The 15,353-nt window shown below is 49.2% G+C and overlaps 1 protein-coding gene across 1 annotated transcript in view; it reads right to left on the minus strand.

The window, feature by feature from the left end:
* Nucleotides 1-203: 203 nt before the first annotated feature.
* Nucleotides 204-15,353, minus strand: part of s100b (S100 calcium binding protein, beta (neural)) — a 53,859-nt gene continuing 38,709 nt past the window's right edge. The window contains exons 3-4 of the mRNA XM_038788155.1: nt 5,646-5,814; nt 204-513 (exon numbers count right to left, since the gene is read on the minus strand). Coding sequence (XP_038644083.1) covers nt 5,668-5,814 — 147 coding nt within the window. The 3' untranslated portion in view covers nt 204-513; nt 5,646-5,667. The remainder of the gene's footprint in view (nt 514-5,645; nt 5,815-15,353) is intronic.

Consider the following 15,353-nt stretch of genomic DNA (forward strand, 5'->3'; position numbering starts at 1 on the left):
TCTCTCTCTTTATTCAGTGATCACAGCTGGGAAGTATGTGTGTGAATGAACAATATCAGACTGGGCATGGCATGATCGCGTCTGACACTCAATACTAGAGCTCACACAAGAACTGGAGATCAGCCAGTGCTTAGAGAATCCAAACTCAGCAGGCGTTAGCATTGTAGGAGAGAGCTGGAATTAAAACGACTAGACAAAATTGGTGCAATTGTCCAATGTGACTTTTATTTATGGATTCATTACAAGCATGTTTAACCATTTACTGATCCAGCATTTCACCTACACTAATCTTTGTTAATCCTTCATTTGATTAAACAGATCTAGGCATTACACAATCTTCGTCATCGGGGGTTGAGTTACATTGCTTTCAGAATTAGTGCTGTAGTTGAAACCCCATGAGTTATGCAGGATTCTTCACAACTACACCGAGGCGAAGGTTAGTTTGCTAGCGGTGTCTTTTCCTGCAACTGCTTATTACTTCTGCAGTGTCAACATTGCTCTGCGTTTTGCTTCCTGTGAAGGAAAAGTAGCTGAATCAATTGAAATAATTTTAAATGCAATGATAAAGCAAGAACTCCTCTGAGACCTTTTTATTTCAAAATACTTTTTTCTGGGGAGATAAAATTTTGCTGTCCTGCAGTTGAAATGAGTGAGTTTACCTGACATACGGACATAACCACCATCAATTGAACGCGAGACGAGTTGCTGAACAAAAGTATGGCTTTAATCTACTAGATGTTAGCCCTGCGGTCGATTACAGTAGAAGGACAGCTGCCGGGAGTACTGGGTATTTATACCCCGCCCTGGAGGCGGGGTTAACTCAGCCTCTCGACCAATCGGGGAGTTGTCACATGACTGGTCTCAACCAACCGGTCGAGAGGCACATGACCAGCCAGGGCCAATGGTAAGCCGGTGTTCTGCACCAATGGCAGGCAGCTATGCTAATCATACCACCACAAGTTTTCACCCTCTTTTCCCCTTTTGTCTGTCTGTCTTAAGTGTGTATAGAGGTTGGGCCGAGTTTAAATGGGGGAGGGGTTTAAGAATCTTAACAAGAACAAAGAACAATACAGCAGAGGAACAGGCCCTTCGGCCCTCCAAGCCTGTACCACTCATGATACCACCCTTGGCCAAAACCCGCAGTACTTCCTAGTGCCGTATCCCTCTCTACCCATCCTATCTATGTGTTTGTCAAGATTCCTTTTGAACGCCGTTAATGTATCTGCTTCCACAACCTCCCCTGGCAATACGTTCCAGGCACTCACCACCCTCTGCGTAAAAAACCTGCCCCACACATCTCCTCTAAACTTTGCCCAAGATAATACATAACCTGTTTTATCTGCAGCATGTTCAATTATAGTTATTGTTATTAACAAAAATAATTGTGTTTTAGTTTACAAAGCTGGTGACTATAGTTATTGGGCAGCCAAGAGCCAAAGACATTGGGTGTTTTTCTCAGAATTATTTATTAATTTCAATTGTGTTGTGACTCCGGGTCAAGAATTGTAACCAAACTCTGCAATTTCGGACTTGACCCCTCCCTGTGCATCTCGATTCTTGACTTCCTCACCAACAGACCGCAGGTTGTCAGGATAGTCAACAACACCTCCTCCACAATAGTCCTCAATATCGGGGCCCCGCAAGGATGTTTGCTCACTCCTCTACTGTACTCCCTATACACGCACAACTGTGCGGCAAGATTTAAGTCCAACTCAATCTATAAGTTTGCGGATGATATGATATGAGATAAATCACTTGGTTGCATGGTGTATTGAAAACAACCTCTCTCTAAATGTCGGAAAGACCAAGGAACTGATCATCGACTTCAGGAAGCGTAGTACAACCCCCCAACTGCATAAATGTCTCCAAAGTGGAGATAGTGAGCATCATCTGTTTTTCTAAGATTCCTGGAAGTATGCCAACATTGCCACTCAATAAGGACATATGTTGATGATGAAGAACAGAAAACATAGAGAGAATCAATGATCTGTTATCCTTGTAAAGGTGAGGAAACATTTTGCATCCGGAGGCTGATTGGTGTCTGGAACAAAGTTCTTGAGAGGGTGGTGGAGGCAGGTTTGATCAAGATATTCAAAAGGGAATTGGATTGCTATCTGTGAAGAGAGAATGTACGAGGTTACGGGGATGAGGCTTGGGAGAGGGATGAGGTAAAGAGCTCTTTCAAGAGCCAGTGCCAACTCAGTGGGCTGAATGGCCTCCTTTTGCCCCATAAATATTCTGTAATTCTGTGAGAAGGTGGTGGTGGGCTGTCTTCTTGAACCATTGCAATCTTTTTGATGTTGGTACATCCAGAGTTCTGCTAGGGAGGGAATTCCAGAATTTTAACCCAGCGACCTTGAAGGAATAGCGATATATTTGCAAGTCAGGATGGTGAGATATTTGGAGGGGAACCTCCAGATGATGGTGTTCCTATGTGTCTGCTGTCCTTGTCCTTATAGATGGTAGCAGTCGTAGGTTTGGAAGCTGCTGTGTAAGGAGTCCTGGTGAGTTGCTGCAGTGCATCTTGTAGATGGTCACACTGCTGACACTGTGCATCAGTGGAGGAAGGAGTAGATATTTGTGGAAGGGGTGCCAATGAAGCAGGCTGCTTTGTCCTGGATGGTGCCAAGCTTCTTGAATATTGTTGGAGCTGCACTCATCCAGGCAAGTGGAGAGAATTCCATTTCATTCCTGACTTGTGCCTTTGTAGATTGTAGACAGGATTTGGGGAGCCAGAAGATGAATTACTCCGAACAGGATTCCTTGCCTCTGACCTGTTCTGGTAGCCACAGTATTAATACGTTAGTCCAGTTCAGTTTCTCGTCAATGTTAACACCCAGGCTATTGAAAGTGGGTGTTTCGGTGATGGTCATGCCATTGAATGCCAAGGGGCGGTAGTTGGATCCTCTCTTGTTGGAGATGGTCATTGTCTGGCACTTGTATGGGACGAATGTTATTTGCCCATTGTCAGCCCAAACCTTACAAATTTATAGTTAAAACAGAAGTCCAGAGAGACATCTTTAAGACAAATTGATCTGCCACCAACACCCCAACACCCTCCCAACAAAATCAATCAAGTCTCTGAGCCAGGACAGTCCATTACCACAGGCACATGATATAGCCAACTAAATCCTTCTCTCTACTGAGTCACGTAGCACTGCAAACTATTTATTTATTAACTGAATGAGCCAGACAGCTGGCAGAGGAACTGAGCTTGTTTAGTGAGCAATCCATAGTAATTTAAGTCAATTTACTGTCCATTGGTTTGATCAAACTCTTCAGTCCAAAAAATGCCTCACCAGAGCTGCCAAAGGATCTGCAGGAAATAAGGCAAATACAAACTCCCATGTCAGCTCTATCTATCAAATCAGATCACCGCCACTGTCAATTATTCCAGATTTGATGCATGCTTACGCTGAGGGCACTGATCCTCAGCCTGACTAGACGGTTCTGCTTTAATGATCTTGCTGTGAATTTGTGTAGCAGAGCCCTCTTATTTACTGTGTTCAATAAGCAAGACCCCAGAGCTAAACAGTCACGGCAAAATATTTACCGACTAGTGGGCAAAAGGAAAATAACCTTCACATATTGGTACAATAATATAACCTAATTACTGGCTCCCTTACAATTATGGGTCCAGATTGAACATTTCTGACGGATATCTGATGTAAATTCCTTTGGATTGACTTTTTGTGCCTTTGACATTAATTGGACAGTAAAGTGGAGTGAGTGACCTGAGTGGTCAGTTAATGGCACTGATGCGATAGGGTTCATTGAGTGCTCGTAACGTCAGCCCGTTTCAGATGAGCACCCTCTTTTAAATGTGGAAATCGAGGTCCTGAAATGCAAATGGGGTGGAGCAACAGCCAAGCACCAACCAGAACTGGAGGGAAACCAGAAGGACAGGGGACAGCGCAGTCTTGGGAACTAACAACTGTTACAACCCCCGGGCCAGGGTGCGGTCAATTCCAGCCCCACTTGATTTGATTTGATTTGGTTTATTGTCACATGTACCGAAGTACAGTGAAAAGTATTTTTCTGCGGCCGAGGGAACGTACACAGTACTTACATAGTAGATAAAAAGAATAATCGACAGGGAACATTGACAAATGGTACATCGACAAACAGTGATTGGTTACAGTGAGGAACAAGGGGCCTGTTATGTTCTGCTGTTTGATTAACATAAGTTGCTACTGACCATAGATGACATTGAAAGGCACTCCAGTCTTTGAAGTAAGTTGAAAGGATTTATTCAGTAACAACAACTAGATAAATTAGTTTGACACTCTGCTGATCTAACTCTAGTAACTCAGTGATAATGACTAACTGTACAACTGGGATCTCGGCCACATGTGGTGACCCAATCTGAGATCTAAACTATTCTGGTTCTAATCCTACAGTCCCTGTCAGGAGTGAGAGGGAGGGTCTCATGTGTGTCTGGTTTTATAATGAGTTGTATAGTGCCCTCTAGTGATTGTGCCACAGCCAGGTGGTCTGATTAACCCCTTAGTTTCATGTCAGTCTACATTCATTACAGGGCCAAACAAAGAAATACATGAGCAAGAGCATCATAGGGCATCGTGAATAGTGTTCTTACAGGGAACAGATCAGTCGAGGGGGAGTCGTTGAGGAGCCTTGTAGCTGTGGGGAAGAAGCTGTTCCTATGTCTGGATGTGCGGGTCTTCAGACTTCTGTACCGTCTGCCTGATGGAGGGGTCTGGGAGAAGGCAATGCCTGGGTGGGAGGGGTCTCTGATCATGCTGTCTGCCTTCCTGAGGCGGTGGGAGGTGTGTACAGAATTAGTGTGAGGGTGGCAAGATTGTGTGATGCGTTGGGCTGAGTTCACCACACTCTGCAGTTTCTTGTGATCTTGGGCCGAGCAGTTGCCATACCAAGCTGTGATGCAGCCAGATAGGATGCTCTCTATCGCACATCTGTAGAAGTTTGTGAGAGTCGATGCAGACATGCCAAACGTCTTTAGCTTCCATAGGAAGTAGAGACGTTGTTGGGCTTTCTTGACTGTTGCATCAACATGAGTGGACCAGGACAGACTGTTGGTGATGGTGACCCCCAGGAACTTAAAGCTATCGACCATCTCCACTTCGGAGCCATTGATGCAGACTGGGGGGGGGGGGGGGGGGGGGGGGGTGTGTCGTGCTGCACTTCCTGAAGTCGGTGATCAATTCCTTGGTCTTTCTGACATTTAGAGGGAAGTTGTTTTCGGTACACATGCAACCAAATGATTTATCTCCCTCCTGTAGTCTGCTTCATCGCTGTTTGAGATACGGCCCACCACAGTCATATCATCCGCAAACTTATAGATTGAGAATGTAGGATAGCGTACTTGGGGAGAGACAGATGTAGTATAAATGGGATATGCTAATGTATGGTGTAGGTGAAGATGTACCCACCTCCATGTATTCTAACTCCAGCAGTGTCTACCTTAATAAAAGTACTGCTTTTCAATGTGAGCTGAAAACAATCATTAATGGTTGGCTCATAGATACCTGAATTTTTCTGGGATCAGGTGGAGGTGGATGATACCTATTAATGATTCTTATTTGCAATTCTATAACTTAAATCAGCTTAACACTAGCTTGTCACAAGCCACTAAAAGTGGAAAGATGAAGGGAGCAGTGGCTTACATTCCGCTGCCATATGATCCACTTATTCATCTTCCTGGACAAAGAACTCATGACAAGCCGCAGTTGCCATAGCAATGAAAGCAACAAACTCCTGAAAATCACACTCTGCATCACCATCGGTATCCAGGCTTTCCATTAACTTATCTAGGGTCTCTTGGTCTTTGATATCCTAAAGGTGTTTTTAAAAGAAAGAAAGCACAAAGTTTAAAATGTAAGGCACATATGTCTAACACGGATCATTCTGCAGACACCTACCTTCAGATAACTTCTTTGGTTTTAAAAAGTAAACATGCTAAAATCAAGCAGTTCAACATTTAAGCAACCGACCAGTAATAGTTGACTATACATATTTTATTCCAACCTGACACATGTGTCTCCAATTCTTTACATGATACACAGGCAGTTTTATATATTCCTTTACTTTTAAATAAAGGTTTCAAGTGTGGTCATTTTGCTTGAGCCAGTTGTATGAAAGAAGAGATAAGCTGATCAGTTCAGATACATCCTGTAGATTTGGCTTAAATTTATATAGCTGGCAGCTCTCTAAATCAAAATTTTTTTCCAAACTGTTTGGTCTCAGTTTTTGAAAATTATTTCTTTGTCTGTCTGGCTCACTCTGGGGAGGTTGTCTGACGACTTTTCGGCCCCACCCCACCGCGGGTTTTCCGGCAATGAAGGCGGCTCACCATTAGCTACCAGTGGGGGGCTAGATTCTCCGTTTGGGAGGCTAAGTCCCCACACCGGTGTGAAAACGGTGGTGTTTTATGTCAGGAAAACCGACGCAAAACAGCCAGCGATTTGCCGCTTTGCTGGGGGCCAGCAAGGGAGGCAGCGTAGAGCTCCCAGTTCTAGCTGCCGATACGGCCCTCAGCATTTCCGGGTCTGTGGCCGAGAATGCGCATGGCGGTGGTCTGCAGCGGCCACGCTGTGCTTCATGGCGGACTCAGCCCACGGATACGGACCGCAAAAATAGAACCCCTCTTCAGCCGCTCATGTGCCCCGGACCGCCCACCCACAGTGGCCCCAGCCCCAAATGAAGCCCCCTTGCCTGCAGATCGGCTGTCCCCCGATTGGCGGCGCCGGACTGAGTCCGCAGCCGCCACGCTAAGTTCACGACGGGTGAGACCACCCGAGGCCCACACCATCGGGAACTCGGCCGGACGGTGATGGAGCATCGCAGGGTGCGCCTCAGGCAATGGAGCATCGTAATAGCGGCGCCGCCCCTGACTTTGGCATCATCGGTGATTCTCCAGCCCCTCACCGAAAGCGATTTTGGCTTTGGGGAGCGGAGAGTTCAGCGGGGTCTTCCGGTCTCGCCGAAGTCTGTATGGCTTGCCCACTCTGCCACGGATGGCCGACTTTGATGTGAAGGGCTGGAAAATCCTGTCCTGGGAGTTACTCTGATCAAGAAACTTCCATGGACAATGAGACGGAACATAAAGATATTTTGCACAACGCTGATGTGAGGTAGTCTTAAAATCTGCAATACGTCCCCACAACTGGCTAATTATTCTTTCAATGTTTAATAGATTTGGCTGACATTTAAAACCTAGGGCATTGTTCAGTGAAGTGTATATTCTGCTGTCTTCCAAACTCAGGGAGAATTGTGGCAAGGCATGTGATTAAAATCAGCAAGCAGAATAGAGTGTAGCATGTTATTTATTTAATCCCTGGGCAGCTACAAGTTTATGAAGCTATTTGACAAACACCGACCTCAATACAGGAACAGAAGGCATCTACTAGAATGGTCAGCATCATTAACCAAATAAAATGCCAAATGTGAAATATTTCCCCAAAACACAATCATTGCACTTCAGAAAAGCTGGGTTGAGCTATGTAAAACAATCAAAAGGCGGACACAGCATTTGTAAATTACATGAGCAGTTTGTGATCATTATCCGAACCCCTGGGTCATTGTGGCCCTTCACTAACACCAATGTTACAGTCCACCTAGATACTGAGCAACAGCGATCAGATTCCATCTCTGATTCCTACTGTGTTATCTTATCACCACTGGGACTGTAATTTTAGGATTATAATTAGCATCATAGAGTCATGATGACACAGAAGGAAGCCATTTGACCCATTGAGTACCAGCCCTCTGACGGAGCAATCCAGTCCGTTTCATTCCCCGTTTTATCTCAATAGCCCTGCAAGTTTATTTCCCTCAACTCTCCATCATTTTCCCTTTTGAAATCATTGATCATCTCCGCTTCCACCACCCTCATAGGCAGTGAGTTCCGGGATATTACCACTCGCTGTGTCAAAAGGTTCCACCTCACATCTCCGCGCCCCCCCCCCCCCCCCCCCGCCCCTTAGATCTGTTTCCTCCTGTCGTCGTACCATCAGCCAATGGATCTAGATTCTCCTTGTCTACCTTATCGAAATCTACAATTATCTTATACACCTCTATCAAATTTCACCTCAATCTGCTTCGCTCCAAAGAGAACATCCCCAGCTTCTCCAACTCTAACTTTGCAGCTAAAATCCCTCATCCCTGGAACCATTCTGGTAAATCCCCCTCCGCGCCCTCCTAAATTTGCAAATGCCGTGTCAACCCTCTTGGTAGGTTTACAGAGCGCAACCCAGCTTTTTTGAAGCGCAATGATTGTGTCAAAATCTCCTCCGCATCCTCCTCACATCCTTCCTAAAGTGTGGTGACCAGAGCTGTAACAATATTTAAGTTCTGGCCGAGCCAGAGATTTACAAAGGGTCAGCTTTGTGGTGATATGCCTGTAGATTTTATACGCACTCAGCATTGTGACCTTTCTCCAGCAGGTGGCATAAGACATCAGTCAAGGGGACATCCAGCCAGCATCAGAAGGTGGCATACACAGGGACAGTCGCACAAGAGTGTAGTTCCTGGAGAGTCTAGAGGACTCTGTAAAACTTGGTCTGTTAAAGATTCATTTTTTTAAAATAAATTTAGAGTACCCAATTTTTTTTTTCCAATTAAGGGGCAATTTAGCGTGGCCAATCCACCTAACCTGCACATCTTTGGGTTGTGGGGGTGAGACCCACACAGACATGGGGAGAATGTACGAACTCCACACGGACAGTGACCCATGGCTGGGATCGAACCCGGGGCCTCAGCGTCGTAGGCAGCAGTGCTAACCACTGCGCTGCCCTATATAAGATTTGTATCATTACTTAACAACATGTACATTAATAAAACATCGTTCTGACTTAGTCACCAGCAGTTCTGTTGAATCATTGCTAGACAAGATAATAGAACACAACAAGCTTAACTTCCTAGATTTTATTACTCAGTGTTTATATTCATGAAGCCCAAGTTCCGAAGTGCTTTTCTGATGACTCACTATTTCTGGGTTGTGAAAAGGAAAAATACATCAACCATGGTGCTCATCCCTGACCTCTATCCAATGATCATTGCTGTGTGGGTGTTGCCTGTTGACAGGGTGGTGTTCAGATCCCTGAGTGGGTAATGGGCCAAAACCCATGACCAAGGATCACACATGGGAGGTAGTTAATTAGCATGGTTTAAGAGGATTGGCTATTGAACTATAGCTCTAGGACCTTGGAGAAGAGATGATAAAAATATATAAAGAGATAGAATAGTAGAATCCCTACAGTGCAGAAGGAGGCCATTCGGCCCATTGAGTCTGCACCGGCCTTTGGAAAGAGCACCTACTTAATCCCATGCCTGCACCCTATCCTCGTAACCCAGTAACCCCACCCAACCTTTTTGGACACTAAGGGCAATTTAGCATGGCCAATCCACCCAGCCTGCACATCTCTAGACTGTGGGAGGAAACTGGAGCAGCCGAAAGAAACTCACACAGATGCGAGATTCTCCGTTTACCAATACCAAAATCGCGAAATACAATTGGGCAGAGAATAGGTTCCGATGCCAAAATCGTGGTGGGAGTCAATCCGATGCCGAATCGCGATTCTCCGTCACCATGACAGCGGCGTCAAGGCGTACCGGAACGTATGTACAATAGTCACCATTTGCATATCGTTAGCAGGCCTGACCCGGTGTTCTCTGGGGCCTCCACGATTCTCCGCTTCCACAGGGCTGAGTTCCCAACGGCGCGGTACACTTGTGCTTTTAAAAATTGTGAAATCGGCATCATGGCTGATGAAGGAGAAAGAGGAGGTAGGACACAGAGAGAAGGGACAATGGGCTGCTGGGCAGGACACTGGCCAGGCTGGTGAAGTCCCTGCCGGGACCGAGGGACGGGAAGGCTGGTGATGGGGGAAACAGGCCGACTGGCCGGGATGACCCCCCATGGGACTGAGCGTTGCCTAGTCCTAGGCCGCCATTACTGCGGCCATTTTGCTGCGCACCCACTGGCCACCCACCATGCTCCTGGTTCTGCAGGGGGACACCAAACAGAGAGTACCGCTGATGAGGGCAGTGCCAGCTGATGGTAACCCTGGCATCAGGAATGGGTGCCAGGGCCATTGGCCACCAGGGTGCCGACCACTGATGGGGCCAGTGATGCGAGGATGGGGGAGGGCACACGGGGGCAGAGCCCACAGTGCCACTGGCAGCACCATGTAGCCCGGTGGACCTGGTTGGGCTTCGGGATACGAACCATTTAACATGTCGGCCTTTCACCTCCTGAAGACAATGGATATTGGAATACAACCAGCAATGGTGGCCTTCCTGCTAGTCGGCGCAAACCTGGGGGATGCCCTGCGGCTGTACAAGCAGGTGCTGCCCGAGGAAGAGGAAGATGTAGCAGCGGAATGGGCAGCAGCGGAGCTTGTCCCAAAGGAACAGGCGGCAGTCACCTCGGTTGGAGAGCTGGCTGCCCAACAGGACGAGGAGGAGGTTCCAAGGAGGCGCCGCATGAGGCCATGTGTATACCGGCAGCCTTTGTTATTCAAACACCTGCCAGACTGGTCATGCCTCGAGGACTCTGGCTGAGCAGAGAGACATGGACATAGCTGCCAGATGATGGCACACCTGGCACCGCGGAGGTATGGGGGGAGGACACATGCTCCCGGTGGCCATCAAAGTGACTGTTGCCTTGAACATCTAAGCGCCGGGGTCCTTCCAGGCGGCGAGTGGGGATTTCTGGGATCTCACACACCTCAGTGCACAGGTGCATCCACGCCATCACAGAGTCCCTATAATGCCCATACAGCCAATACATCCACTTCAATGTGGACCGAGCCCATCAGGCTGTCCGGGCAGTGGGGTTCGCCACCATCACCAGGATGCACTGGGTCCAGGGCACAGGGGTTATCCGCTGCTGCCATGGCTAATGACACTTATCCGGAAGTCACAGACCGACGCAGAGACCACTACAATGACGCCCATACAGCAACCAGGACGTGAATGAGTGATGCTTTGGCCTCCTGAAGATTCGGTTCGGATGCCAGGACAATTCTGGAGGGGCCCTCATGTGTGTCTCTGGGAGGATCTCCCGCATAGTGGCGGCCTGCTGCGTCCTCCAGAACATCGCGCAGCAGTGTGGCGATGTACTGGAGGAGGCGGATAAACACAAGGCCTCGTCCGACAAGGAGGATCCGGGTGAGGCAGGACATGGGGCCCAGGCAGGCACGGGAGGCCGCACAGGTTAACTGACTAGGGGTGTGGAGGGTATGGACTGGCCAGGGGCATGGAAACCACATCCCAACCCCACACCACCCCCTCGCACTCCAGACTCCCTTCCCCCCCCCCCTCCCCCCCCCCGCCTGCAACTCCCTCTGTGATACATACCTGCTGCATTACGGGGTGAAAGCCCTGGGTTGGCAGTAACACCAGGTCTGATCCATGATGGAGGACGATGAAAACCTGCTCTGCGATGAGCTCCACATTGTTTGACAATGTCTGACTCCTGCCCAGAGTAGCACTTTCCACCGTCCATCTGGGTGATCCTTGCATGTGAACTGACCATTCCATCACACGGTAACATCGGATCCCTGGGATGGTGGTGGTGGGTGGTAGGGACGGCCAGGGGGGGCGGTGGGGGGGGGGGGGGGGGGGGGGGGAGCCCAAGCCACCACCAACGTCCGTCCATTCCCCCACCCCAACACCCGCACCATCTCCCAGCCCAGACCAGCCCACCCCTCACGCCCATCAGACAGAGCACTGAGGCAGGTTGTAACAGTGGTAACAGGTGTTTAATGTGAACAAATATTTACAGATTTGTGCCCTATCCCCTATCACTAAACTCACCCGTGCCAACCTAACTGGTGTCTAACGTTCTGGCCCCTAAAGGTATGTCTAGATGGTTCTCCAGATGGTACAGCAGGAGTGGAGTAGGTCTGCTGTGATTTCTGCCCAGCCACCTAGGTCCCCATTGGCAGGTGTCTTGTGGGGCGACCGAGCCTGGATGGGCTCGGCTGCTCCTTGGACGTCCCGGGTGGCATGGTGCTGCCCTGTTCTGCCTGCTGCCCACCAGGTGCACTAGGGACAGGAGTGGGGGAGTCCGTGTTGCTGCGGTGTTCCACACTTCCCCTGCGGGAGTCACCAGAACGGGCCCCATCACCTCCTCCTCCCTCGGGGTGCCTGTGCCCTGTGGGCAACTCCATGGGACAGGGTATGAGCGGAGCCATCCCCTGAGGCTCCGATGCCACCTGACGCTGCCAGTCCTGGAGGCCCTCTCTGGTCTCGACCAGGATCTGCAGGCTCGCAGCCATGGAGCACAAGGAGTGAAACATCTCTGTCTGGGACTGCACTACATCACACTGCAACTGTGCCACCACCTTCTAGGTCTGTGCCACATCAGCCAGTGACTGGGCCACCTCCCTCTGTGTCTGCACCATGCGGCCAGCGCCTCGGCAATGCTGCCGACGTTCTTAGCCATGGCCCGCTATGACAGGGCCACGCTGAGGAACGCTGCTGCGATGTCCAGGTGGCTCTGACACATGGCTGCCTGTGAGACGCAAACCCTGACCTGGGCCTTGGCCAGCGCCTGCCCAGAATGGCCAAAGCCTTGGACATGCTGATCCATAGCCACTACCATCGCCACCAATGCCTTCATCATAGATGCCAACCGTGCAGTATTGCCCTGGGTGGCACACATGTTCGGCACCATCTCCTGCTGCTGCACACCAGCAACCCCTCATGTAGTCCCTGGCTCTGCGACTGCATCTCCACTACAAATGGGACAGTCATTCCAAAAGCCCAAAACCCGTCTAGATAGCAGCTATTCCCTGGGGTCGGCCCACCCTCTGACTGCCCGCCCTCTTGGGAGTTCCAACCTCCACCTGCTGTACTGGAGCATGTGGGTGGTGCGCACCAAATAGTGTCCCAGGAGCCTCTTCACTAAAATGCCCAACCGAGCTGAGTGTCTCTGGGATGGTGGAGGGTGTTGGAGACAGCTGTGAGGGGAAATCACTGGCAACGTCTGACCTGAGCTCGGGGGTTTCCCGAGTCTCGGGCAGAGGGCTGCTGTCCCAGCTGCTATCCTCGTCACTGTTCAGTTCACCGGGGTGGGGGGGGGGGGGGGGGGGGGGGGGGGGGGGGGGCTCCGGCTGTGGCACTGGCAAGTACAGGGGACGCCAGATGGACCTGCCCCATCTCCAGCAGGTCCTGCATGACACAAGACAAAGACGCGGGCCGGGGGTTGATCGGGGTGGCCGTGTTGGTGGGTGGGGGATGGTGGTGTGGGTTGGTATAGGGTAAGGTTTGTGCAGGGTGGTATAGGGGTGAGGGTGATGTAGGGATGATATAGGGGGTTGAGAGGTGATGTGGGGTGGTAAGGGGGGGTTGACACGTGACATGGGGAACTGCAACTCAACGGTGGCTCACTTCCTGTCCCACGGCTGAACTCCACCTCGGCGACCTCCCTTTCCTCAGGTCCACCAACCACGTCCAGGGCCCTCTGCTCTGTCACAATGAGGGTCCCCAGGTCCGGCGGTCCCCCTACTATCTTCTACTGCTCCCGGCGGTAATGCATAGCCTTCTCCTGGGGGGTGGGTGGGTGCAAACATAACACAACAGCGCTAGTCAGTCCGATGCACGCAGTCCAGATGGTTCATAGCTGGTGGCATAATACTGCCTACTCACCCTGGCCTGCCTGAGGAGGTTGAGCAGTTTTTTACGACACTGCTGACCGGTCCAGATGGTGTTACCTACTGCACTAACGGCCTCTGCCACCTGCGCCCAGGCACAGCAAATGGCTGGGGTACAGGGTCATCCGTCGCTTTTCCACAACATCCAAGAGGGTCTGCAGCTCGTCATCGGTAAACTGCGTGGCTGTTCTCCTCGCTGCCATCTTGTTGGCTGGGATGGTGTGTGTGGGCAGTGATGTGTGTATATACAGCTGCAGCTTGTCAGCCTCCTTGAGTGTCAATCGTGAAACCGGCAAATCCTGCACCGTATCTCATTAGAATCGATTGTTTTCCATGTGGCTCTGGTACTAGCCCCTTAACAGTAGCTGAATCAGTCCAGGTGCGACTTCAATTTTTCTGTCGTGAAAGTCCACGAATTCTGCGTTGGCGTCAACACTCAGCCACAGAAAAGGAGAATCCCGCTCAGGGAGAACGTACAAACGGCACACAGTCACCCCAGGCCGGAATTGAATTCGGGTCCCTGGAGCTGGGAGGCAGCAGTGCTAATGTGCTGCCCAAATAAATGCTGCCCAAAGAATAATGGATGCTTGATGGACCAGGGCATCTGTTTTTCTTCTGATATAATTAGCATGTATCATGTGACACTGACCATGATACACCAGAGGATAAATCAACTGAGATTGGGTAAAAGCTATTGGAAGTAACTTGATACTTCTAAGATTGTCAATAATTTTAATAAATTGAGGATAGATTTTCAGTTTAAAGGTGGGTTTATTTTGCAACATTACTGGGGCCAATTAGCTGTTCTGGTTGATGTAAACTTGGGCCCGGCCCCTGAGAGTGGAAAGGAATTAACAAACTACCACTGGCAAAAAACTACCACTGAAGAGGCTCATATGAAGCAATTGATAATGAGCTTGTGGTGATATGCATCACTGTAAATACACAAGGGGTTAATGTGAACACACTACACCTAGCTAGACACTAGAGGGAGCACCAGAGACATCATGACACAAAGACAGTCAACCGATAGGTCAGTAAGATAGGACACGACCAATGGGCATTCACGACACACAGAGGTGACACTACCACAGGGGGGGCATTACGCCAACCCATATATAAGGACACAGCACACATCATCTTCCTCTTTCCAGTGGAGACACTCAGTGTGTACACAGGGTTGATTGAAACACAACACACCCACCACGTGGATTGTAGCAGAGTGGTTAGATAGTCTGAGTAACTATAGCAGGATTAACAGGAGAGTTGAATCCAAGTAGGAGAATTGTTAACAGTTTAATAAACGTGTTAAAGCTATCTTCAAGTCTGAACCTTTCTTTGTCAGAGTGCACATCAAGGAAGCAGCTTATGCTACGTCAAGAGCATAACAAGACAGAGCTCAGGCGCTGCCTTTGGGCAGTGTATAAATGCGAGGGAATGACAACACGCTGGCAGTATTAATGTCCATGATCCTATTTATAATAATTGCAATCCCACCCTTAATCAAATACAGAGATCCAGTTCTGGAATGCACTGATAACTGTGTACATTGTTCATTGAGTGAGTTATTTACAGATTCTCTAACAGTTTGGTGTCTGCTTCATCTCTAAACTTTGATATTACGCGCTGGAACAGCAAGTATTATGAAAATGAAAATCGCTTATTGTCACAAGTAGGCTTCAAATGAAGTTACTGTGAAAAGCCCCTAGTCGC

This window comes from Scyliorhinus canicula, chromosome 2, assembly GCF_902713615.1.
Source record: "Scyliorhinus canicula chromosome 2, sScyCan1.1, whole genome shotgun sequence".
Taxonomy (NCBI): domain Eukaryota; kingdom Metazoa; phylum Chordata; class Chondrichthyes; order Carcharhiniformes; family Scyliorhinidae; genus Scyliorhinus; species Scyliorhinus canicula.